We start from the raw sequence: 26,209 nt of genomic DNA, 5'->3' as shown, positions 1-26,209 counted from the left end.
TGAGTAGCTTACGCGGAGTGGAACGACTAGAAACATGGGCAAAGTCCAAGGCGGGATGAAATGTGTGAAATACCTCCTTTTCATTTTTAACTTCATATTCTGGGTAAGTGTATGCACAGGGAGGCACACTGCTGCTGTCCCAATTGAATAATGACATTTGTTATTCAGAACGAGAATTCATTGCCATAGCAATCGCTAGGAATCCGGAGGAGATGCGTAGCCTACAGAGTATGGGTGGTTGCTAGTGGTTGCCTAATCAATTTATCACATCTCGTTAAGCATCTCTACGTAACGAATTGTCCATGTATCTTGGCTTGACCTGAATGTCTTCTTGTCTCCTGGTACGTCTGTCATCGTCTACATCCTAGTCTCAAATATCTATTCGGTTATTGTTTCAGATTGACCTGGCTGTTGTTTTTCTCAGCAGCGTGTGTTGTCACATTAAACATGTTAGGGTGGTGGTCCGGGCTGAGATCTTTTGTCGCTGTTGCAAAGATTTCGTGCGGCGAAGGCGGCAAAAAACTCCATGGACGAGAATTCATTATTTTAAAGAAAGAAAGAAAGCATTCGTCTTAAAGGTGGACACTAAACAACACATCTGTTTAGCGGAATATTTAATGTATAGTAGGTACAGGTGTATATCTTACTGTATGGACTATGAAATCGAAAGAATGCAATGCGCAGAGGCGGCTGTAAATTAGTTAAATAATAATGAATGAACTCCATAGACTTTGACCAGGATGGACGAGACAAAGAGAACCCTCATGATTAATTTAGGCTACATGATACCACTTTAGTTGGGTCAGAAATGATGGTCACACATCATAACTGACATGAAAGTTTCTCACGGGTAATTTCCTAAATGCAAATTATATAAACATTTCACTTTTGAATGTCAGGGCATGCAGGTCATTTCACTCTTTTCCCATGCACTCATATTTGACATCCGCCAGCTTTTTACTAATAAGTACATATACATAACTGATTTGGTGTGGTGGTCATTTCCTAGTAGTAGTTGCTATATCATACACACAGATAAAAAAAAAAAGTGTAGTCATTTTTTTTTGCACAAGCATTCAGTGTCTCTCACTGAAGCATATATCCACACAGCGTCCTTCCTGTCTGTTGAGACTGTTCAGGAGGGATGCTTGTACTGTGTATGTTAAGTGTAATTAGAAATGTGGCTATACATAGTAGGTGTATAACTTACTGTATGGTCTGTGAAATCGAAAGAATGCAATGCACAAAGGCGGCTGTAAACTGTTTTTGTATAGTTAAACGATGATGAATGGACTCCATAGACTTTGACCAGGATGGACGAGACAAAGAGAACACTTCATGATTAATTTAGGCTACATGATACCACTTTAGTTGGGTCAGAGATCAGGGTGACACATCAGATAATTACAACGGACAAGAACGTTTCTCACGGGTCATTTCCAAAATGCAAATTATACGAATGTCAGTCCAGGCAGTCCATTGCACTCTTTTTCAATGCACTTATAGTTGACATCTGCTAGCTGTTTACTCATAAGTAAATATACTGATTGGACGTTGGTGGTCATATCCCCGTAGAAGGTACATTAAGAGTGTGGTTTCGTTGCACAAGCATCCAGTGTCTCTCACTGAAGCATATAAATCCACACCAGCATCCGTCTTCTCTGTCTGGACCTTTTAGGAGGGAAGCCAGACAACTCTGTCACATTTGACATTAGTGCCTAACACAGATCACTGCTGCTGCCATAGCTGCGAGTAGAAGGAGCCGCTCCTCCATAGGATTCCTTATAAGGATGTATGTGTGGTCTCCACTCTGGAGTGTCCAGGGATGTACAGTATTGTAGCCGCATAGGCAGGGTTTTGTTTGGGATTTAGGAGAATTCTCCAGCCTTGCTATTGGCATGCATACTGGTGTCTGGAAGTTAGTACACTGGTACCCCCCCCCCCCCCCCCCCCCCCCCATTCCGTCCCAGTTCCAGACTCTTTGTTCCCACCCATCCCAGTCACTTTGCCTCCATCAACTGTCTGTCTTGCCACAGCAATTACACATCATTCACGCCAACAGTGATCCATCAGACATCTGTTTTGGGCTAATCTTGGATACTGAGAGGCAGGAGCGCACACATGCATGATCTCTCCATGTGTGAGGGCTGAGGGCTCCTCTGAATTCTGGGTCGGCTTCCCCTTTCAGAAAGCCCTGACCACTCATCTCAAGAGTGTGTCCCTGGGCACGGTCTCAGACCCAGCTGAGTGGAGTGCTTCAGCCCTCTAATAGGCTGAGAGCCCACAATGCCCTGGGAACTGTTGAGGTTTACTGTTCATTTGTCTGCCATCAAGCAATCTGTCCTCTCCACACCCCTGCCTTGTTTGTGTCTTTCCCCTCTCCCTCTGTTGAAAGAGAACACCTCGTTATTTTCCATAGTGCAATTCCGAAATGAGGTATTTGATGTTGGTGGTTGTTGTCAGCTCATATGGCCACCCATGATTGCAATTACACCTCAATTTGAGTCACCAGCTGAGTTTCATTTTGGGTTCCAGCGAGCTTTTTTTCAAGGTCTGTTCTTCTTTTGCTTGAATCAAAAAAATCTATATCACAAGTAAGGGACTTTCAGAGGAGGACCTCTGGTTTCTGTGTCTCAAACTAGGCCAACCAAGGTGAACTCACAGCACAGATTTCACACGGTTGTAACGTTCGGGGGCATACATGGGGTAGCCCATAGCTTCAGGGGTGTAGTCTGCATATGCGGGGTGACCATAGCATAGAGACAATCTGTAAATGTGCAACAATTTGTCATTTTCATGTGAATGTTCTTCTGTGTGCTGAGGAATGTGAGTTCAGGTCTGTCTATAGCGTGCTGCGCCATGACTTCTCGAGTGCAGTGTGTTATGTATGTGCTTTTATAAACACAAAAGAACACTCTGTCTAAACTGCATCAATCCTTGAATTAATAGTTGGATTCAACTCACGGTACCTACTTAGTTCAAATGGTCTTGCAGAGATGTATATTCAGTTAGTCCTGTGTTTGTATGAAGCTAGGCGGCACCAACGTGTGTTTATGTGAGAAGTATGTGTTTCCATTATAATATGTTATGTTGAGTCAGAGTAAGGGTGATATATATCAGGCTGCTTTATATATGCCCTTTTGGGCCTGTGTAGTTTCGTGTGAACTTGTGGCCTTGTGTGATTTTTATTGACTTGACTTTAAGACGGGGCAGTGGACTTTAGATTAGATTTATTAGATAAGATTTATGTCATTCATGTGTTTCATCTCTGCGCCTGAGGGTATTCAGGGTTAGGGGTAGTATTCATGTGTTTCATGCTATCTCTCCCTGCGCATGAGGATATACAGGGTTAGGGGTAGTATTCATGTGTTTTATGCTATCTCTCCCTGCGCATGAGGATATACAGGGTTAGGGGTAGTATTCATGTGTTTTATGCTATCTCTCCCTGCGCATGAGGATATACAGGGTTAGGGGTAGTATTCATGTGTTTTATGCTATCTCTCCCTGCGCATGAGGATATACAGGGTTGGGTTTAGAATTCATGTGTTTCATGCTATCTATCCCTGCGCATTAGGATATACAGGGTTAGGGTTAGGGTTAGAATTCATGTGTTTCATGCTATCTCTCCCTGCGCATGAGGATATACAGGGTTAGGGTTGCACTCCCTGCAGCGCTGGGCAGGATTAAACCGGACTTTTGAACTTTAATTGTATTATTTTAATGTTGAAGGCCTCTAATCCAAACATTCCCCATTGCTGAGTGCCACATAGACATATTATTATACATGGCGCTTGTCACAGTATTACTATACCATACAGCAATACACAGGTTATGACTGTGTATCAATGTTTTTACTCTGTACTTACAAAGCTATAACCCTGGCCCTTAATCTAACCCTATCATATGTAGATATGAAAGCTATTCATATTTGTTATGATAATACTTCTATACTGTGCTTAATAATACAGCGATGGTAGCTGCAACATAGAGTGTGGCTCCACGTTAGATCCTCTTTATTATGATTTAGATTTCTACCATCAAATCATGGACAGAAAGCTCAACTCTCACCCATCACACATAGCGTTGCACTACTTTTGTCCTGATGATTTTATCATTGTTCTAATGAAGTGGGCGGTCATGACGAGTCCTGCCCGCGCTGATTAGCGTAGTGGACTGTGAGTTAGAACTTAGCTGCCATCTCTGCCAATCGGTCATCAGTGGAGTGGTGCCACCGCGAGCTGCAGCACACAGCCCTGTCTTTGTGGAGGGGCCCCGGCTGACAGATAAGCCCCGCCGTTGTGTTGAGCTGCCAGGGGCAGGAGGGGCACCAGGACACCAGGGGGAACAGCGTGGGCATCAAGGGCACTGGGGGACAGTGCCAGGGGGCAGCTGATGCCAAGGCGGGTGACGCCATACCATGCCAAGCCCCGCCAGGGACGTCCCGTGAGACTGTCACCCACATGAAGAGACGGGACTGGGCTACTGGATGGCATTGGACAGTGTGGGTGTCAGCCAGCTGTAAATAAGCTTGAAATACTTGCATAGGTTGTCCCCAAAATGGCCTATAAATGACCAGACTATGTATTTATCTTTTTATTTTAAAATACGGTACCTTGAAGGTTGCACATTTAGCATAAATGAAAAACACATTCATATATCCAATTAGTCTACTTTGAAATAAGAACAAAAAACATATTTTTAATCTTGAAATCAAAGCTCTGTCTTCTCATTAAGAACTAGAAAAAGAATGAAAAAGGAGGTAAGAAGAGAACTAGAGGAAAATATAGCAAAGCGCCCCTCCTTTTGGGATTAATTATACAGCAGTTTTCCCCTGTGTCTCATCTCATGAGTCTGCCTGTCTGTGTCTCTTCTCATGAATCTACCTGTCTGTGTCTCTCCTCATGAATCTCCCTGTCTGTGTCTCGTCTCATGAATCTACCTGTCTGTGTCTCACCTCATGAATCTACCTGTCTGTGTCTCATCTCATGAATCTACCTGTCTGTGTCTCATCTCATGAGTCTGCCTGTCTGTGTCTCTCCTCATGAATCTACCTGTCTGTGTCTCTCCTCATGAGTCTACCTGTCTGTGTCTCTCCTCATGAATCTACCTGTCTGTGTCTCTCCTCATGAATCTACCTGTCTGTGTCTCACCTCATGAATCTCCCTGTCTGTGGCTCATCTCATGAATCTGCCGGCCTGTGTCTCGTCTCATGAGTCTACCTGTCTGTGTCTCATCTCATGAATCTACCTGTCTGTGTCTCTTCTCATCACCTGTCTGTGTATCATCTCATGAGTCTACCTGTCTGTGTCTCTTCTCATCACCTGTCTGTGTCTCATCTCATGGATCTACCTGTCTGTGTCTCATCTCATGAATCTACCTGTCTGTGTCTCACCTCACGAGTCTACCTGTCTGTCTCTCACCTCATGAATCTACCTGTCTGTGTCTCACCTCACGAGTCTGCCTGTCTGTGGACTTCAGCTCTCTGTGTTATCTGGTTTCTCCCCCTGTTATATATCCAAATGTTCCTGGTGAATGTCATCTCCAGATGGCAGCCCGCTGAGGAGCAGATCTGGTCCATATCCGGCCTGTGTCTGGCCCTGATCTGGTCTGGAGCCAGGAACTGTTTTACCCACCAGCTCCCTTCTTATTTGTGTCCCCAGACGAGGAGGTGGTTCTGCTCGGATAAATAGTTACATGACCTGCCCATTAGCACCATACACTGTGGGATTGAGGATGACATTAACCAGGAGCCAAAATGATATTGCTGTGATGGAGTGATCAGCATTATTGTGATGGGGGGGGGGGGGGGGGGGGGGGGGGGGTTCTACTGACTTACTCCACTGACAAGTCCTACGCCACAGACACAGAGAACTACCCCCAGGCCCAAAAGGGATACCGTTGTGTAGGATCTACTAATTATGATTATAATGTTTGATTGGCACAAACGTGTCCTTGAATCAGTTTATTCTCACATAATTAACTATTCAGACCAAAAACTGATTGATTTACAGCATGGATTAAAAATGTATGACTTGACAGCGGGGGGCCACTGTGCCCTTGATGCCAAACCACCATCGCTGGATTGCTCTGTAATGCCTGAGTGCTTTTTATGTGGATGTAGTCCACTAAATAACAATGCTGTCCCTCTGGAAGGACAGATGGCAAGCTTCAGACAGGATTACATGGCGTCTCTTTATCTTACTGAGTTTCAATCAATGAGGTGTCATGGACAAGGTTACCCGGTGGCAGCGATGAGGAGGAAATGAGAGGGAAAAAAAGGGTATCCGGCCCTCAAAGTCAGTAATGGTCACTCAGCCACTCAGAGTGTGCTACTGTTAACTGATGGGGCATTACAGCAGATGACCAGAAGTGATTTTACATTAATTTGACTTTTGAGTGTAGGCATTCATCCAAAGAAGCCTGATGTGCTGAGAAAGAAGATCTTAGCCAGGTGCAGCATTATAAAGCATTGTTGAATTTATTCTCGTCACGGGTCCTTTCCCAACTAACCTATGTCCGTTTCTATCCAGCTGCTGTCCAAGTCGAATGTTAAAGTTGTTATTTTCAGCTTGTTCTGTGCAGAAGGGTTTGGTGCTCATTATACCCACATTATATTATACCCACAAATCATTCTTTTAAGGCAATGTGTACCCATATAAACACTGTTCAAACACTCTCTGGATTCTTCAGTTCAATCAGATGAATGGCTGTCTGCTTGTGATTAGGCTCCAGTTTATTCCTGTTGGACATTAAAATATCAGCAGCTGTTTTGTTGCAGAAGCTGTTGCATGTTCACGTCTCCTTCTCTCTGTCTGCCGCAGCTGTCTGGCTCCCTGGTCCTGGCCGTGGGGCTGTGGCTGCGCTTCGACCCGGACACCAGTTCGCTCCTGAACGAAGATGGCGCCCCTGACACCTTCTTCATCGGTGAGTTAAGAGTTAAACAGGTGGTGGGCGGCTGCTCAGGTAATAGGTTGACAGCCGGACAGAGCCACGGCCAGATGTGGCCCCACTATTAGCTGATGTCTTGGTGGCATGCCAGTTTTATCCGCTGCGTGGCCCGCGTTCCTCATGCCATGTGAAGCATGGAGTCACATTACCAGTTTGGCTGCTCGGCTGCCAGCCTGTCACCAGAGAGTTCACTACACTTGTGTGACATAAATATTTATGGGGAGTGTCCCTTTGAACTGTGTGAATGTCTGCCTCATTCAGAGGGGGGGGGGTTCCACTCTCTTCCACCACAGGAATCCAGAAGAGCTTTCGGGTTGTGTTCACTTACGGTGATTGCAGGGTAGGGGCGGTAGGGCCGGTAATGGTGTTTCCCACCAAAACCAGGTTACTTTCCGCCGATGGCTGCCAAATGAAATAAGAGGCTTTTATTGGCCGTGACAGTGTTCTCCTCCCCCGGGGGGTTCAGGGGTGAGTAAGAGTTTCTAGCTCTTGCTCCATCTATGAGGCCAATTAATCTCAGTCTGGAAGCTTTTACACAGACCTCTGCAAATGTGTGCCGGACCCCTCTGGCAGCTTGGATGAAGCCTCTAATACTGACGTTTTTCTGGGGACACAGGGAGGGAGGAATAAACTAGCGGTACCAGTGCTTCTCCTGACCACTGGCTGTCTGGTGGTGCATTCTGGGGTTGCTGTTCTTCACGAAGGGCGTCTGCGGAGCCTCAGCGCTGCTTTATTAGATCTCTGAATCTGGAGGCGTAATGGCGGCTCGGCTCCGCTTGATGGTGTGCTGCACAGTGCGATAGCGCAGAGCTGAGGCTATCTGTTATTGCTAGAAGCATCCACCACCACCCACTCTCAAAGTGATTAAATATGCAGTTCTAGAAACCAAAACCAAAAGGGGTTTCTTGACTCTGAGTTTTGACACAGAGTTACAGTTTCCCTTGCCTGCTTCAACCAGACCCAAATTTACTTAGTAGATATACGCGTCTGGACACACTTTTGGGAATTGTTTGCAGTTGTTACATTCTAATGGGGCGTAGACTTTGAAACTGAATTTGATTGATATACTTCCTACTTCACCACTAACGGTGCAAGCTGATGTATAAGCCTTTTCCCAAACTTCATTGGCAGTAAGGAAACAATGTATTTGCCGTTTATAAATACATTTACGCATTCTTCTTTCTCCGACTCCAAATCTTCGATTGCTAGCATTGCTAATACTCTTTGTATGCTTTGACTAACTCTAGCATTGCAACTGCTCTTGGTATGCTCTGACTAGCTCTAGCATTGCTACTACTCTTTGGCTCTTTTTGTTGTAACTACATTTCAAACAGACGTTTTACTTCAAAGTCATCACCACCCCCACTGGCCGCTGATCGATCTGCCCTTTAGAGTGGCACAGCGCTTCATCTGGTGAAAAAAGGGTTTCCTAAAATCTATACTAAAATCGCATATCTAAAACTATAATCTCAGGGAAAACTGGCCTGAAAGCAATAGGCGGGCAGAGCCAGAATACATCGGCCTACCGGCAGAGAAAAAAAGATGAAACTGAAATGACTTCATGACTCAGATAACATGAAGTTTGCCAGTGAACTCACTGCAGATAACATGAAGTTTGCCAGTGAACTCACTGCAGATAACATGAAGTTTGCCAGTGAACTCACTGCAGATATACCTTCATGATAGTCCGTGTTGAGAGATCTCGGTGGAAGCAGTCTTTGGGGAACCCCTTTTCTTCCTTTCAGTAGTTTCAAGCTGTGATAAAGGGTTAGAAACTGTTCCTGCCTGCAAGGAGGTTCAAAGCAGGAGAGGTCTTTGTGTAGCCATTGACTTATAGAACCCAATAAGAAATCTTTTTTGGTCAGAGACCAACACTTCAAGAGAAGATGAAGATAATTGTTTGTAATTTTTGGGTGGTGTGTTGTTTTTAAGGGGCATGTAAAACTGTAGTCAGGATTTGATGTAGACATGTCATTTGAGGTGACCCGAGTAAATTGCTATTTTTGAGTCTGTGCTCAGTCAAACACTCTCGGCTGAAGTCTGGGTTTTAGTAGGCCAGTGTGCAGTTTTAGTCCACTGATGTCATCCACCAAACCTCTGCATTGTTTATGAAGGTGACTTCACCTGCATATCTTAGTAGAGTTTCTGAACAGCATTCTTAGGCTGCCACAGGAAATATATCAGAGACCATTACAAAATGACAACCATAGCAACAGTGCATAACAGCTGATTGGAAACGGCATTGCTACTCACCCAGACCTTTGAACATCTCAGCAGGGTGGGGCCTCTGAACTCCACATGCCCAGCACACCAGCCTGGTTTTGCCCTGGTAGACCTTCTGCATCCAGGGATTGGACATGTGCCCTGTCCCCGCAAGGCCCCTGATGTCACAGTGTGTGCGCCCGCCACTGTGCCACGACTCCCACCAGGCCTGTAATCTTTTGGCAGGAGTGGTTTCTTATGGTGTGTGTGTGTGTGTGTGTGTGTGTGTGTGTGTGTGTGTGTGTGTGTGTGTGTGTGTGTGTGTGTGTGTGTGTGTGTGTGTGTGTAATCTCTTGGCTAGAGTGCTCTCTGGAAAAGGTGCTTTAGATGAACCCACGGCTCATTAGTCCCTCATTAACTCCAATTTGGTGTAATTTTTAAAGAGTTCTTTCAGCTGCAGCAGCGCTGGGTGCGTTGTAGATATATGTGGGGTAAAGGGGATATTTTTTAAACCTTATCTCTTTCTTTTCTGGTTAAGCCTAATTATTCTTTAAATGTCTTAACATATTATGTTTCCCTCACTGCACACAAGCATACATTCAGTGTTCATCGCATTCGTCTTTTTATACCTTGGTTTTTAATCAGCAAAATGACTGCTCAGGCTCCGGGTTATACACACACAAACTCACCATCTATTCAGCAAACTGTAGCACTGCGAGCAATGCATTAATGTACTCATGTTGTTTTATTTTCTCTCATGATTGCATGATTGCTCCGGGTTAGTGTGTAACTGCACTTCACTGTGTGTGTGGCACTTCCCTGGATGGGTTAAATGCAGAGGTGGATCTCAGAGTGTGTGTGTCTACACCACCTCTGCCATAGAGCCACTTTCACTTTATAGTTAAAGCAACCCAGCAGGAAAGAGGCCTCAGGGGAGGGTTTCCTGTCGCCACAGACTCATATCATATAAACACATCACTGGTACATTCATGTGTTACAATTCACATGCCCATTCTGCGTCGGTGGTGGTGACGGGCATCTCAGATGGTGCGGCACAGATGCGGCCCCGGACTCACGAGTGCCCCCTCGCACAGGCTGTTGTTTATGGCGGCGTAGCTTCGTCTCCCTGGAAACCGTATAAATATTATCAGGAGCAGCTTGTGCAGGATGCCGAGAGATAGAGAGAGAGAGAGAGAGAGGGATAGAGAGAGGGATAGAGAGAGAGAGAGAGAGGGAGAGAGAGAGAGGGAGAGAGAGAGGGAGAGAGAGGGATAGAGAGAGAGAGAGAGAGGGAGAGAGAGAGAGAGAGAGAGAGAGAGATAGATAGAGAAAGAGAGAGAGAGAGGCCGCCCGCACTGGTGTAGTGTGCCAAGGCGTCATTACCAGATCAGACAGTCAGATACGCCACATTCCATGCAGGTGATCTGGCTTTCCATACACTCACCTGCCCTGCGTGAGGGTTTTGTTCACATAAAGAACACTTCACACTCTGCTCCTGTTCGTCGTCTGCATCCTCCATGACTGGCAAGGCCGTCTGCGAAAGCCAAATCACCATTTAGCCCTACAATGGCAGAGTGGGTTCATACACAAAGCCCATACAAAGGAGTCATTAGTGTGAATAGCAGTTTTCGTGACAGGGTTTTTATGGTTGTTTATTATGCGGCGGCTTGTCTGTACCCAAAGTGCAGCGGGGCTCTGCCGGGGTGGTTGTTTTCTCTGCTGGCAAGTCCTGTGAGAACTGCCTTAGTTTCATCTTCACCATCCCCCTGACCCAGAACAGGAAAAACAACCCGCTGTGACACCCCCCCCCACCCCCCCCCACCCCACCCCTCCAAACCCCCCCTCCCTGCCCCCTGAGGTTTAATTACAGCACTGGTTCAGTTAGAGTCGCTGGTGAGGCTGTGAACACGGAGGAGCCATTAGTGAAGGCGGAGGAGAGGAGAGGAGAGGAGAGGAGAGGAGAGGAGAGGAGGGGAGAGGAGAGGAGAGGAGAGGAGAGGAGAGGAGAGGAGAGTAGGGGAGAGGAGAGGAGAGGAGAGGAGAAGAGAGGAGAGGAGAGGAGAGGGAGCGCAGAGCAGCACAGCACAGCTCAGCACGCCGCCAGAGAGATGACGCCATCCGCGCCTCTTCAGGCCCCTAGAGTGCCACTCGCGCCACAGATGCCAGTCGAGCAAAGATGCGCGCCCACCTGCACACCCACCCGCCCGCCCTCATCTCTTCTCTTCCAGTCTGTGCCTCTCACTCTGTTACAACAACAACCCCCTCCTCTTGTCTCTCTTTCTGCCCCAGTCTCTCTCTCTCTCTCTGCTCTCTCTCTCTCTCTCTCTCACTCTGTTACAACAACAACCCCCTCCTCTTGTCTCTCTTTCTGCCCCAGTCTCTCTCTCTCTCTCTGCTCTCTCTCTCTCTCTCTCTCACTCTGTTACAACAACAACCCCCTCCTCTTGTCTCTCTTTCTGCCCCAGTCTCTCTCTCTCTCTCTCTCTCACTCTCTCTCACTCTGTTACAACAACAACCCCCTCCTCTTGTCTCTCTTTCTGCCCCAGTCTCTCTCTCTCTCTCTCTCTCTCTCTCTCTCTCACTCTGTTACAACAACAACCCCCTCCTCTTGTCTCTCTTTCTGCCCCAGTCTCTCTCTCTCTCTCTCTCTCTCTCTCTCTCTCTCTCACTCTGTTACAACAACAACCCCCTCCTCTTGTCTCTCTTTCTGCCCCAGTCTCTCTCTCTCTCTCTCTCTCTCTCTCTCTCTCTCTCTCTCTCTCTCACTCTGTTACAAGAACAACCCCCTCCTCTTGTCTCTCTTTCTGCCCCAGTCTCTCTCTCTCTCTCTCTCTCTCTCTCTCTCTCTCTCTCTCTCTCTCTCTCACTCTGTTACAAGAACAACCCCCTCCTCTTGTCTCTCTTTCTGCCCCAGTCTCTCTCTCTCTGCTCTCTTAATCACCAACCCCCCTCTCCCATCCCATTTTTACCTTTCCCTTTTTACCAGTCTGTTTCTCTCTCTCTGTTTTTCACCATTAAACAACAACCCCCTCTTCTCTTTCTATCTCAGTCACTCTCTTTTCACCTCTGTGCTTCCAACTCTCTCATCTCTCTTTTGGCTTTGGTGTACCTTCTCTCCCTCTCTGATTCTCATTACCAGAAAAACATTCTCTCATTTTTCTTTCTACCTTAGTCTATCTCCTTCCCCCTCTCTCCTTTCTTCCCCCTCACTCCTCATCTCTCTTCTTCTGTGTTTCTCTAACCCAGGGCCATCTCTTCATTTCTCTTCCTCTTTCACCTCACTCTTTTTTTGTCCCTCTCACTTCATCTTTCTCCTTCCCGCTCCCCCAATTAAAACTGGCTCGTCCTGTCTCTCTCTGGCTTTATCACCTTTCCCTTCCTCACTTTCTCCTTTTCATCCTTCTGACCTCTCCCTCTTCTGTCTCTCTCTTCCTCCTTCTGCCCCCTCTCTCTCATTTTTCATCTCCTATTTCTCCTATTTGTTCTGTCTGTATTTTCCTCATTCTCACACTCTCTCATGTCTCTCTCTGTTGTTTTCTCTCTCTCTCTCTCTCTCTCTCTCTCCTGCTCTCCCTCTTTTTCTCTCCCCTTTTTCTCTTTTCTTTTTTTGCCTGTGTTTTCTCCTTTTCTCTTTTCTCTCTCCCTCCAACTCATACTCTCATGTCTAATATCTGTTGTCTTTCTCTCTCTTTCTCTCTCATCTCCATCTCGCACTCTTTCCCCCTCTTTTCCCCCCTCTCTTCCCCCTCTCTTTCTGCCCTGGCCCTGGGAGGCATCGGCTGCTGATGAGTGCTCCTGGTCTTTGTGTGGAGGCCATTGTTGCGGGGGCCTGAGTGACCTAATGAGGGCATCCACTGGGCCCTCAATGTGGCCCTTGTTTCTCCGAGGAGAGGCTCGACGAGGGGGGCCTGGGGTGTACAGAACATGTGTCGCCGGGGACATGTGACTCTCAGCTCGTGCTAGCATCTCTCTCTCGCTCGCTCTCTCTCTCTTTCACTCTCTCTCCCTCTCACTCCCTCTCTCTGTCTCTCTCTCTCTCTCTCACTCCCTCTCTCTGTCTCTCTCTCTCTCTCTCTCTCCCTCTCTCTCTCTCTCTCTCTCTCTCTCTTTCACTCTTTCTCCCTCTCACTCTCTCTCTTTCTCTCTCTCTCCCTCTCTCTCCGTCTGTCTCTCACACCACCCCCTCACCCCTCATTGGCCTGTGTTTCACAGCATGTTGATCCACAGTCTCATTGAGTTTCAAATGCTCTCTCTGGTGATGTGATACACAAATTACAAATGTTTATGGCCCTGTGGGCATTGTCTGTGTGAGACATAAAGGAGTACGGTGGTCCATTAGGCCCATTTTCTCTAACTGTCCCTATTCTCTGCCATTACACACTGCTGTGGGTGTGAGAACAGTACGCTGGCAATAAGGGTGTGTCTCCATTGACACCTGTGTGTGTGATGTGTGTGTGTGTGTGAGTGTGTGTGTGTGTGTGTGATGTGTGTGTGTGTGTGTGTGAGTGTGTGTGTGTGTGTGTGTGTGTGTGATGTGTGTGTGTGTGTGTGGGTGTGTGTGAGTGTGTGTGTGTGTGTGTGTGATGTGTGTGTGTGTGTGTGGGTGTGTGTCTCCACTGACACCTGTGTGTGTGATGTGGTCACTGCCAGAGCTATGAAACCATGAAAGAAGGGGTGGGGGAATTACCAAAACCAGTTTTCAACCGATGCAGGCTTTCCCATGAACTGAGGGTATTTTTGTTCTCGTTCTCTTGTTCTCTCGTTCTCACTTTCACTCAGCTGTGCTCACATGAACTGGTGTCCTCAGCACAGTACTGACGCAGAGGAATTTCCACTGCTCTTCACATGTTTCTCATGTTTCTTTGTTTTTTTCACACCAGTTGGTGAGGGTTAGAATGAATTTGACTTTTTGATATTCAGTTTCTAATGCTGGGTCCAGCTTTACTGGGTTAATTATGTGTCCAGACAATTATACCCGGATATTGTTGTTATATTGATTGAATCATATTGAATCATAGGAGCTCTGTGACAATGCCGTCATAATGTAAGACCTGTGTGTGACTCTGCTGCCCTCTAGAGGGCAGGTGTGGATGTGTTCATCTTCTCATGATGGTGAATAAACAATGTATTTATAATGTCCTCTCTCTCCCCCTCCCGCACTCTCTCTGTTTACCTCCCTCTCTCTGTCCCTCTCTCTCTCTGTCTTCCTCTCTCTCTCTGTCCCTCTCTCTCTCTGTCTACCTCCCTCTCTCGCTCCAGCTGTATACATCCTCATCATTGCTGGTGGGGTCATGATGCTGGTGGGATTCTTCGGTTGTTGTGGGGCTATGCGGGAGTCGCAATGCCTTCTTGGAATGGTATGTCACTGCCACCCTACTCCATCCGCACACACACAAACAAACACACACACACGCACACACACACACACACACACACACACACACACACACACATAGGAATGAACGCATTTGCACTCCCTTTGAAATACTTCCAGTTGCCAGCACTAAATGAAATGACTGTGTTAAGATTCAATTATGGGCGCTGGTTATCATAACGTCTCGAGTCTAATTTATGGTTCTATGCTCCGCTCAACACTGCATGCTGGGTAATGTAGTTTGAGCATTCTGTTGTTTATAGCTATACAATGAAATGTACATTAGCAGAACATCACCTTCACAGCTGCCAGTCAACTTCTAACTGTGTTCTGCAGTTCTTCGCCTGTTTGATGGTCATCTTTGGGGCGGAGGTTGCCGCAGGAGTCTTTGGATTCTTAAACAAAGACAAGGTATGACTCTCACCAGTGAAGAGGCTTACATGAACCTTAGATATATGACCGCTTAAGCTTAAGTCAAATGTTCTCCTTTCATTTCCGCTGTTGTTTTCTTTCGAATGACTCCAGATCATCAATGAGGTCGAGAGCTTCTATCTGAACTCCCTGCAGGACAACGTTAACGGCACCGCCATCGCCTCCATATACCACACTGTTGTGAGTATCCCTAGCCTTTGACCTTTGACCTCTCTACTCTGTGTAGACTCTATATCCCATCAGGCATGTTGTCCTTTGTGTCGCCGAGATCTCTCCCCTCATGCTGAGTGTGTACTTTTTCCTCCCCATGTACAGCTGCAGTGCTGTGGAGGCACTGAGGCCAACCCTACCCTGTGTCCAGACGCCACCACGGAGACCAAGGTAACTCTTACAGGAGCTCTTCTCAATAAAAGCTTTCATACCTGGGGGGGGGGGGGGGGGCATTACAAACACATGGTTGGTTGACATCAGCCAGGAATGCAGTCATGTGGAGAATAGGATACAAAAAGGAATGATGGACCCACCAATCTCACACAGGGTTCAACTATACATGAGCAGTAAAAGGCACGGCCTTTGATCTGTCACATCTTCAAATTCAGCTTAATTCTCCTCACGTTTCTCTCTGGCTGTCCGTTGTAAGATTCTTTTCAGTATTTAGACTAACTATCCCTAATCACAAAAGGTGGTCTCGGTGGTTGTAGAATGGAGTCTCAATCAAGGAGCTTGAAGTGGTTTGGATCAGAGCCAAAGATATTTATTGTAGCAGACAAGAAATATCACTAAGTACTTTTCTGAGTCTAAGCATCTAAAGTACCGGTGGAGCAGAGTTCTTTCAGGGCACACGCAGCCTGCGTGGATCCGTCCTGGAGAGGAGATGGTGTCGTCTCTCGTGATTCTTGCTCTGATCGACCTGAGTCTAGCGTGCAGCCCAATTTAACCAGTATAATTACGTAAGGCAAATAGAATGTATAACATCTCTTCCAAAGGATTACACACACACACATATGAACACGTAAACAGTCTCATGAGCTCATTGATGCCCTTGCCCTTGGGCCTGATAGAATGGGCGCCTTTGAGGAATGCCACACAGCACACACACAGAGGGGCCTAAGCAGACATAGTGGAGCTGTCTCCAACGGGCATCATATGCCTTTAGTATACGTTATGGTGACCTGTTAACCTTACAGGAATTCGGGGCCAAACTTACACTTTAAGATCTGTACATGAGAAATACACCAGAATCTAACATTCCTCCCTTTTGATCATTCTTAAACATAGTTTAAAACATGAACAACAACAGTGTATTTCTGGAAAACCTAAACAACAAACATCTCACATGGTTCTGACATTTTATATGATTATATGGAAAGAAAAACAAAACAGGGAAGGAGGGTGAGGGATTGGAAAATAAAGGACAGGAAATAATAAAGCAAGCATACTTGTCATACACTGGGAAATCCAGTATAGGTTCTGGGGTCACTCGGGGGAAACCCTACTGAAAGTGGGGGGAGATGGGAAGGGAAGGTAAAGTAAAAGAGAAGCGTAATCTAAACAATTTTGGGGAGATGGGTTGGGGGACGGGGGATTCCATTCTCAGGTAGGGCCTTTAGGGCGGCCACCTTGGGAAAAGGGGGCATCTATGGAGGATGTACCATAGGCAGCGATGTACTCAGGGAATGTGAAGGGGACAGCAATGTAAGGTGGTACCTGTGAGGAGGTTTGCATTAACCCACAAACCAAACAAGCCTGCGCTCCTTTAGCTTTGGCCAATCGTGCGCAGCCTGCAAGAAGGTGTTATCTCTGTGGACCTCATAATGGCTGTCAATGTCACAATTTCCTTTTATACACAAATAACATATCAACAGGGCATACAACACATGGCATTTCATTTTGGAACAGTCGTTTCAAGAGTCTTCTCCTGGAACGGCTGATGAAGAGGATAACAGTTCGTGGTCTGGAAAGTTCAGAAGATGGCAACACAGTTCAGATGGTGCAGATAGCCAAGCTATCTCAGGATCTCTGTCGTGATGACGATCTCCAGGTTTCCAACCACGGGGTACATAGGATTTAAAGAACAAGAGCAGTATCAGTTGGGGGGAAGGCAATTGCAAGCCTTCAAACAATTTGTTAATCTAACACAGTTATGGCATGCTTTAATGCTTAGCAGCTAAACATTCATCTTGATTACAGTAAACACTATTATAGCAATAAGCAAGTGTGATTCTAATCTAAGAAGTTGTACCACCAAAAACCTATACCAACATCTCACCTGGACTGGTTCGAGAGGACAGAGGAGAAACCTGCACTTTAATTCCCTAATCTTCCTTTCGTCACTAAGCCCTCCGTAAAAATAAAAAATCCATCCAAGAAATGAAAGTCTTCCCGCACTCTTACCTCCCTCTTCTCACCTACTCTGTAACACAGACGTGAAATTTTGCCAGCCCAGTGAATGTCAATCTCAGTCAGTTGGTGCATCAACTAATTTACAATGGCTTGCATGGATCCATTTCGTCTTGTTAGCGACCCTAACAGCAGATGGAGTAACTAACAGTATCTGATACGGCCCTTCGTATTTGGCCTCTAGCGGAACTCTTTGTGGTTTGTGAATCATGACCCACTGTCCAGGCACCAGAGAGTGTCCTCCCTCTGGCGGCTCAACCCAAGCCTCTTTGACTTGTTCGGACGTCAGCTGGAGGGTCTCTGAGAGCTTGATGCAGTAGTTCATCAATGCGTCTGAGGTGAGGTGCACATCGGCTGTGCGCAGGTCAATTGAGCCTGGGAAGCTGAAGAACCGGCCAAACACCACTTCGTAAGGGGACAGGCCCACATCTTTGTTGTGCGTAGCTCTCATGCTACTCAACGCAATGGGGAGTGCGTCCACCCAAGGTGTTCCTTCTTGATGCATCTTTGCCAGTCTTTCCTTCAGTGTTCTGTTTGCTCGTTCCACCTGTCCTGACGATTGTGGGTGGTAAGGACAGTGAAAAGACCATTCGATGTTCAGCATCCGGCATACCTCTGCACAGACTGCTCCAGTGAAGTGACTTCCATTATCCGAGCAGATCTGATCTGGTAGGCCATAACGAGGAATGAAATCTTTGACCAACACTTTGGCTGTGTGGGCAGCTGTTCCTCGGCGGGCAGGGTAAGTTTCAATCCAACGAGAAAATTTGTCGATGACCACGAGGACGTCTCTGTATCCTTTACACGCCGGCAGTGTGATATAATCCACTTGAAGGCAACGAAAAGGACCAGGTGGAGCAGGGACCTTCAGCATGGGAAGTTTTACTTTCCGATCATGGTTGTTTTTCATACAGGTGACACATCGCTTCACGACATCTCTTGCCACACCGGTGAATTTTGGATTCCACCAGACTTGACTAAACCTGTTGCGCATCTTTTCCACACCCACATGTCCTAGTGAGTGAAGTTGCGTGGCTAGGTATGGCAGTAAGTTCTGGGGGGCCACCGTTCTCGTTCCATGTCGCCACACCGTGTCATCGTGTAGTTTTGCACTGTTTCCCATCCATTCCCATTTCTCCTCTTGGCTCGCGGCGTTTTGCATTTCCATTATGCTGGCCAAGCTTTCCTTCCGCCATTCTTCGTTTTCAGATTCCTTTTTTAATCGTAGGCATTTTACGTAGTCGTTTTCCGTTCCGAGGTCAGTTTCCGTTTCAACGTTTCCATTTCTCCTCCTCTCTTTTTGTCTTGCTGCTTTTCTGGATGTGTTATCAGCTAGCACGTTACCACGGGCTTCTGGGGTGTCCAAGTTTGTGTGAGCTTTCACCTTGACCACCGACAGTTCTTTGGGAAGTATCATTGCGTCCAAGAGATCTGCTACCGCGTTAAGGGCGTCAAGCACTGTGAAGATCTTGAGGAACTGGTCACCAGAGGCCACAACAGGACTCAGGTGGGCGACGCCTTGATTGGCCAGACGGTCGTCCACCGTCAGTCTCCAGGATCCATTCGGTTTCTTCACAGGCCACACCGGGGCGTTGGAGGCAGATCGAGTCTTGTGGATGATTCCTTGGTCACACAAATCTTTGGTGATTGGCTTCAGTCCATCGACAGCAGCTCGGTTGAGCGGGTATTGTTTCACACTTGGAGGAACTTTTCCAGTCAACATCACAGGTTCCATTTTCAGCAGGACGCAGTCAGCTTTTCCCTTGGTCCTCATGGGGTGGTCTTGTTGCAAGTACAAGGCCTTCAGAGGTGTCTCTTTGGATGAGGGCAGTGGTTGATGACTGGCCTGTGGCTGAAGCAGAGGAGGGGCTGATTGAGGTTGGGGTGACAGGTAGCCCTGTTGAGGGGTGAGTGGCAGTGGAGGCAGGTGGGCTCCCATAGGTGACTGAATCATGTGCATCGGTTGGTAGGGCCCGTGGATTGCTCCTGCATAGCTTTCATCTGTTCCAAACACGCTTGCGTGAGATTCCACCCCATGGCCAACAGATGGCGCTGTCCCAATTTCGTGATCGGGAGGGGCTGAGAGCTCTGGGTACTGCCCTGTGGCCGCCCCCTGTTGGTCCCACCCCCCTGGATGACCCTGCGACGCAACTCTTTCCAACGCCAGTGTCTGTCTGGCCACTTCGTCAGCAGCTTCAAATTTTTGTTCCAGCTCCGCTAAAAAAACCTGGAACAACTGGTCTTTGCGCTGGCACTCCTCTCGTCCCTTTATAAATGCATGTTTCACAAACAGTCGTTTAAATTGAGACATCACCATTTCAAAGTGCTCTTGTAGCAAACACACTTCAAATCAAATTCAATTCAACTTTCCAAAATATGTTAGCTGTAACTTTAACCACAATGTGTCTTAGCGACACACTACAAATTAAATCCCATCAAACTTTCCAAATTCAGTAGCTGTAATTTTAACCACAATGTGTTTCTCACACACTATAAAACAAATCAAAATGCAACTTCCAAGTTCAGTAGCTGTATTTTAACCCCAATGTGTGTTCTCTGTGTCTCACACACTGCGAGTGAAAAATTCCACCCTTATCTCTACAGCTGGCTTCAGCTGCTCCTTTCAACCACTCGCACGTTGGCCCCCACCCTCGCCCTCCTTCTCTGTCTCAGAGAGGGGAGAATAGTGCACGCTGCGAGTAATTCTAAAAAATTCTAATTCTAATTTAGTTCTAAAACCACCCGCGGCCAGCACTAAGGATTTTCCCGCTAACCCAGAGCGTGGCTGTTGTAACAGCAAAGAGCAGAGCCTCCTTCTCCTCTCCACGGCTATTGACTAACAAATAAAACCAATGGAAGGTGTCCGCGAAGCGTGATACTCCACCTCTGATTAGACTGGTCCGATTAGACAAGCTCCCTGTGTCTCAGCACAAAGGCTTATCTATCTGCCGCGGCGTCTTTTAGAACCCAGGTGTCCAAGCTGTCCGGAAAGCTTATTAACGACACCACACTTATACAGATACGGCGATCCTGTATACCTCGACTGTAAATCTATCCAAGCCTTCAGAAAACAATTGTCACAAACGGTTTCCAGTCTTAGAACCAGCTAATCATAGAAACAGCCTTCACCCAACCAGGCCTAGTTTAGTTCAGGACACGTAAGCAACCGCTGTAGTCTAAACACAAGAACAAATTATACATCGACTTTCGAAGTAAAACTCCGAGCCTGACGTCCAACCCCTCTACAGAATACGGCGAGACTGATAGAGTTTCGTGTACACAACCAAATAGCTATATCAAACAAACATTTATAACAAACACAGCATGTATCAGAGACCCCAGCGCTTGAATCACTGATACAGGTTAATCTTCAAAAATATCAGATCCTTGATGGTACAACATTCCCACTCTTTTTTGTTTTAACTGGATAGCAGTCTAAAAAAGAAAAGGCCAAACAGACTGAATTTAAACTAGTTCTTTAACTTAGTAATGGAGCAAAGTGAGGGCAGTGAACGTCACCTTGTTCCCAGGGGCCACGCCTTGGCAGTCAGCAGTCGGGCAGGGCAGAGTCCTCCGTGATCTCGGTGTTGGAGCGATCTTTCCGTCCGTCTGGCTGGGCCTTCTCAGGAATGCTGTCCTCGGGTCAGGCAGGTGAAGTTCTCAGGTCACGTTGCGTCCAGTTATAAGCACGGTTTCGGCACCACTGTAAGATTCTTTTCAGTATTTAGACTAACTATCCCTAATCACAAAAGGTGGTCTCGGTGGTTGTAGAATGGAGTCTCAATCAAGGAGCTTGAAGTGGTTTGGATCAGAGCCAAAGATATTTATTGTAGCAGACAAGAAATATCACTAAGTACTTTTCTGAGTCTAAGCATCTAAAGTACCGGTGGAGCAGAGTTCTTTCAGGGCACACGCAGCCTGCGTGGATCCGTCCTGGAGAGGAGATGGTGTCGTCTCTCGTGATTCTTGCTCTGATCGACCTGAGTCTAGCGTGCAGCCCAATTTAACCAGTATAATTACGTAAGGCAAATAGAATGTATAACATCTCTTCCAAAGGATTACACACACACACATATGAACACGTAAACAGTCTCATGAGCTCATTGATGCCCTTGCCCTTGGGCCTGATAGAATGGGCGCCTTTGAGGAATGCCACACAGCACACACACAGAGGGGCCTAAGCAGACATAGTGGAGCTGTCTCCAACGGGCATCATATGCCTTTAGTATACGTTATGGTGACCTGTTAACCTTACAGGAATTCGGGGCCAAACTTACACTTTAAGATCTGTACATGAGAAATACACCAGAATCTAACACCGTTCAGTGTGTGAGTTAAACAAAACTTCAGGTGTTAGGACACCAGTCCTTTACCTGTAAATGGGAATCAAATATTCCAGCCAATTCACAACTTTGCTTAAGTAGCTCAGTAGGGAGGGGTGTATTCGATTGGCTGTTGAGCTCAGATAGCAGCAACCTTAACAAGGATTATTAATAGAATAAAAACAAACAAACAGATGTTAGTGTTGATGACTGGGAAGAAGACAGTGATTCATTTACACTTCAGTAACACCAGAGGGCAGTAGAGAGACAGCTGCCCACTGTGAGACAGTGGGAGGGGACTCTCATTGTCTCTGTTGCTGCTCCTCTTCTCCCTACAATGGCGGACACTTTCCTGACAGACATCTGCACCCACTGCAGAACTGGCCTTTACATTGAGGAGTGGAGCACTCTACAGCTCTTCTTTCTCAAGTGAAGATGATCATTTGGTGCTGCTCATTGGTATAGCCTGTGTAGGCTGTTGTATTCAAAACATATGAAAATACACTTAAAATAAAGCTGAATATACCAAAACATTCAGTAGAAACAAACATCCTCACCAAAGACATCATAGCAGTTTAAGCATTATATATTGACATTTAATGATCTTTAAGACTTTACAATAGTCAAATCTTTTCTGCAGAAAGAGCAACATGCTGTCAGAAAGACACACCTCTTCTAACCATGTTAGACAAGTTCTGAATGACTTTTTATATAATTGCCAGTAAGCCATACCTGATGGCGTGTAAAGCCTAATTTACGCCCAGCGCAAGCTCAGGGGTAAGAGGCCCTTCAAGCCCCTTGCGCGTCTTTTTACGGCTTGCGTGCGTCGGGCGATTTTTCTAGACTTCTAGCCAGGGGGGGTATTTTACTGCGCAAGGGGCTCTTGTGTATCTTACGTGCTTAGACGTTGCGTCTAAAACTGAGTATATATCGGCCTTCAAGAAGCATGCTGGCCCCTTAAGTCATTCACAGCTGTCCCAGATATCCATAGGACATTTTAAGTGTGGGTTGGCAGACAGGGAGTATATGAGGTATTCTCTCATAAATAATAGGTGACTCAGAGGTGACTACTCACTAAAAGGCTGATGAAGTTCAGGGTGTGTGTTATAATTGACAGATGTGAGTGTGTGTGCGTCTGTATGTTTGTGTGTGTGTTACCCTGTACAGCAGTCATGGAAGTGTGTGTGTGACACTAGACAGCTGTCTGATATGTGTGTGTGTTTTGAAATGAGTGTGAGTTTCTCTTTCTCTGTCCTTCCCTCTCTCTATCTCTGTGTGTGTGTGTGTGTGAGTGTGTGTGTTTGTTATACTGGACATCAGACAGGAGTGTGTGTGTGTGTGTGTGTGTGTGTGTGTGTGTGTGTGTGTGTGTGTGTGTGTGTGTGTGTGTGTGTGCGGCTGTGCGTGCGCATGTGTGTGTGTATGTGTGTGTGTGTGTGTGTGTGTGTGTGTGTGTGTGCGTCCACCAGCACCCTGGTGTCTCTTGTGATTCAGTGAGCCAGTGAGGCCTTCGGGGTCTCAAAGGAGCCATGATTTTATTTATAGCACACAGGCAGACAATTCGATTGGCTAAAGGTCTTTGTCTTTGAGTGCTCAGCCCTTGCCCTTGTTTCAAGTCACCATCACACACACACACACACACACACACACATACACACACACACACACACGCGCACACACACACACACACACACACACACACACACACACACACACACACACACACAGGCTCTCTCCTGTGGGCACATCTAATCTTCTTACATCTAACAGGAAGGGGTCTGCTAATAAAACTAATGAGGCATGAGTATATCCTGGTCACCTACGATACATACTGTAATTCCATTGCCTGTGAGACTGGGATACCTCTAATACGTAGTTTGTCTGCTAGAAGTTTTGCACTATGAAGGAAAGGAGAAAATGACAGTCTACTGTTTGTGTTTGTGTTTGTGTTTGTGTTTGTCTCTCTATAGGATTGTGTCACAGCTATCGAGGAGTTTTTCAATGAAAAGCTCTTCATCATCGGCTATGTGGGGATCGGTATCGCAGGGGTTATGGTAAGTATCTAAATGAATGCATTAATCATTTAAAAAAAAAATAACTAAAAGTTTAACTAAAAGTATATCTTCTAATCCATTCTTTCTCTCTCTCTCTCTCTCTCTCACCCTCTCTCTCTTTCTCTCACTTTAGATCATCGGGATGGTCTTCAGTATGGTTCTTTGTTGTGCCATTCGAAACAATAGAGAAGTCATTTAATCATCCCTAGCCCCACGCCCCCCCCCCCCCCCCCCCCCATAACCATCTCCAGCCTCAGCCTGTTGGGCTGTCCCGACCTCACCATCTAGATTCCCAGCGGGGTGGGGCATCCCATCTGGACCTTGAGGGGGGGGGGGGGTTCTTTCATAACAAACCACAGCACGAAAACACACTCCAACACGTCCTTATTCATTCAGAGGGGTTTGTTTCAGTGGTGTGTGTGTGGGGTCTGATGACATCATTCGGAGGAGACACACTGCCGCAGTGGTTTTCCTTAAAGCTGGACTGGACTCACACTTAGCTGCCCCGACCCCCCCTTCAAACCCCCCCACCCCCCCAACACCCAACCAAACTAATTTATTCCCTCGGCTTGTCTTGTGCGTTGCAGTTTGCACACCACAGCAGTCGCTCAGTTCTCACTCCTCCACAAGCGTAGTCTGCCTACTGTACTGTATCTGTACTGTAGACAGAGGTGATACTGTACTGGGCATATAGCTGAGGTTCAGATGGTAACAGTCCTCATGGTGACTGTTTTTTTCAGACGTCTTCTCAGCACAGAAGCACAATTTATTAACCGGAGTCTGGGGGGGAGGCGGGGCGATGACGACTCTCCAGTAACACGAGCTGACTCCTTGTGCTTCTCAATCCTGCTCACGGTTTTCCATCTCTCCCTGGCTCTGCCCTCAGCCTGGCTGAGCTTGTCTGTAGGACACTTGACGACCGATCACTTCAGCCAGTCAGGAGCGTTACAATTACGCAGTCAGGTGTGTGCTTGGAGCGGGGAGAGTTAGACGTTTTTGACGAGTTCGCTTAGAAAAGCACTGGCTTAGAGTTAGGGAACACGCCCCAATGTCGGACTCTCGCTTTCTGTACCTCAGGCACTTCTAGGTAGAGGCCCATGGCCTCTTTCATGGTGAATATTTCTGTAAACAGTCACACACAGAAATGTGGACGAACATGGTTGTAAATATCTCAAACTTGACAACACGCGTCAGTCCTTGCGTGTTTGTCATTCCCTCCACATGTGTCGTGTCCTCTCCCCTCACTACTCCGCTGCAACTGTGTGCCATAGCCAGTCTTACTCTGCAGCCTTCTACACACACATGTCGTAACTGCCTTCACTCATGACTCATGACTCGTGTGACATGCATTACATGTGTCAGCCGTCTTATTCTAATGTATAGTACAAGCCACCATCATGATAAAGGACACCTTTACATAAGCACACAAGCTGTCACTGTCACTGTAGCAGGTGGGACGAGTCTGACAGGTTTTAATGGAGTTTCGTGAGTCGTCTGGTGCTGCTAATCCAAACGAGAGCAAATACGATACTAACACCATTAACTTAATGACTTAATCCTGGCCAGAAGTCAGTCAGTCAGTCAGTGAGTCAGTCAGTCAGTCAGTCCCACGTCCAGACCTGGTGATCTGGATGTCGTGTGCAGCTTTCAAGGTTCACTAACCTACTTTCAGGCCAGTCCCTAAAAAAAAAGTATTTTAAATAGTGGTACTTTGAATAAAAGGTTTTCAAATGTAAACTTCAATTCCCACGCTCCCGCACACACACCAACCAGCACAGAAGTAGACAATAGCCAGTAAAAGATGTTATTCGATTTCATTTCTGGTCCAACAAAAACTCTGCTCATAATAAGGGTGTATACAAAATCACTCTGTATTCCCTTAAATACCTTTAAAAAAAAAAAAAAATATAAGAATTGAAGTAACCTTCTCTTATAAAACTTAACCACCACTCTAAGGGGGGATGAGTCAGTAGCCACTCTCTTCAGGGTGTTCTAATTCAGTTGGAATGACTGAAATGCTCTGGTAACCTAGGTAACCAGTATGAAACCAGCACTGCCTAAAGGGCTGCAGGCTCTGGGACGGGTCCAAGGCCCGGATTAGGGGCTGGTTCCACTCCGCAGTCTTACGCAATCTGGGTTTTAACTGGTCCCATTGCCTCCTGGCAGCGTTTGGACTGGAAGTCAGAGTTTTTGTGTGCCTTTTTTAGCAGCTTACACTCCTAGAACCGAGGGTTGCTGAACTGAAGAGGGAACCTGAATGTTCAACAGACATCTTTTTTACCCACACAAAGTTGTTGGCTGTGTTTCCTGAACACGTTGTTGAGCAACCCTTGTGGTTAGACAGAGAGTGTTCACAATGATGGAAGTCTCTTTATCATATAACCGTGGTAGGTGCTCACCAATGCTTTTGGGAAATGAATGCACACACCAGTGTACAGCTGACAGCTTAGGGACCTTTAAAGTGTTCTAGCAAGAAC

At 46.6% G+C, this 26,209-nt stretch overlaps 1 protein-coding gene across 1 annotated transcript; it reads left to right on the top strand.

The window, feature by feature from the left end:
* tspan2a (tetraspanin 2a) lies at positions 1 to 23,931 on the top strand (the record flags this gene model as incomplete). Its single annotated transcript, XM_080845776.1, has 8 exons — positions 1 to 103; positions 6,822 to 6,924; positions 14,410 to 14,507; positions 14,861 to 14,935; positions 15,050 to 15,136; positions 15,272 to 15,337; positions 23,649 to 23,732; positions 23,866 to 23,931. Exons 1-8 carry the CDS (start codon positions 35 to 37, stop codon positions 23,929 to 23,931), a joined length of 648 nt encoding a protein of 215 aa, XP_080701902.1. The 5' UTR covers positions 1 to 34.
* Positions 23,932 to 26,209: the final 2,278 nt, after the last annotated feature.

The sequence above is a fragment of the Sprattus sprattus genome, assembly GCF_963457725.1.
Source record: "Sprattus sprattus genome assembly, chromosome: 10".
NCBI lineage: Eukaryota > Metazoa > Chordata > Actinopteri > Clupeiformes > Clupeidae > Sprattus > Sprattus sprattus.
This window is presented reverse-complemented; position numbering and strand designations above follow the sequence as displayed.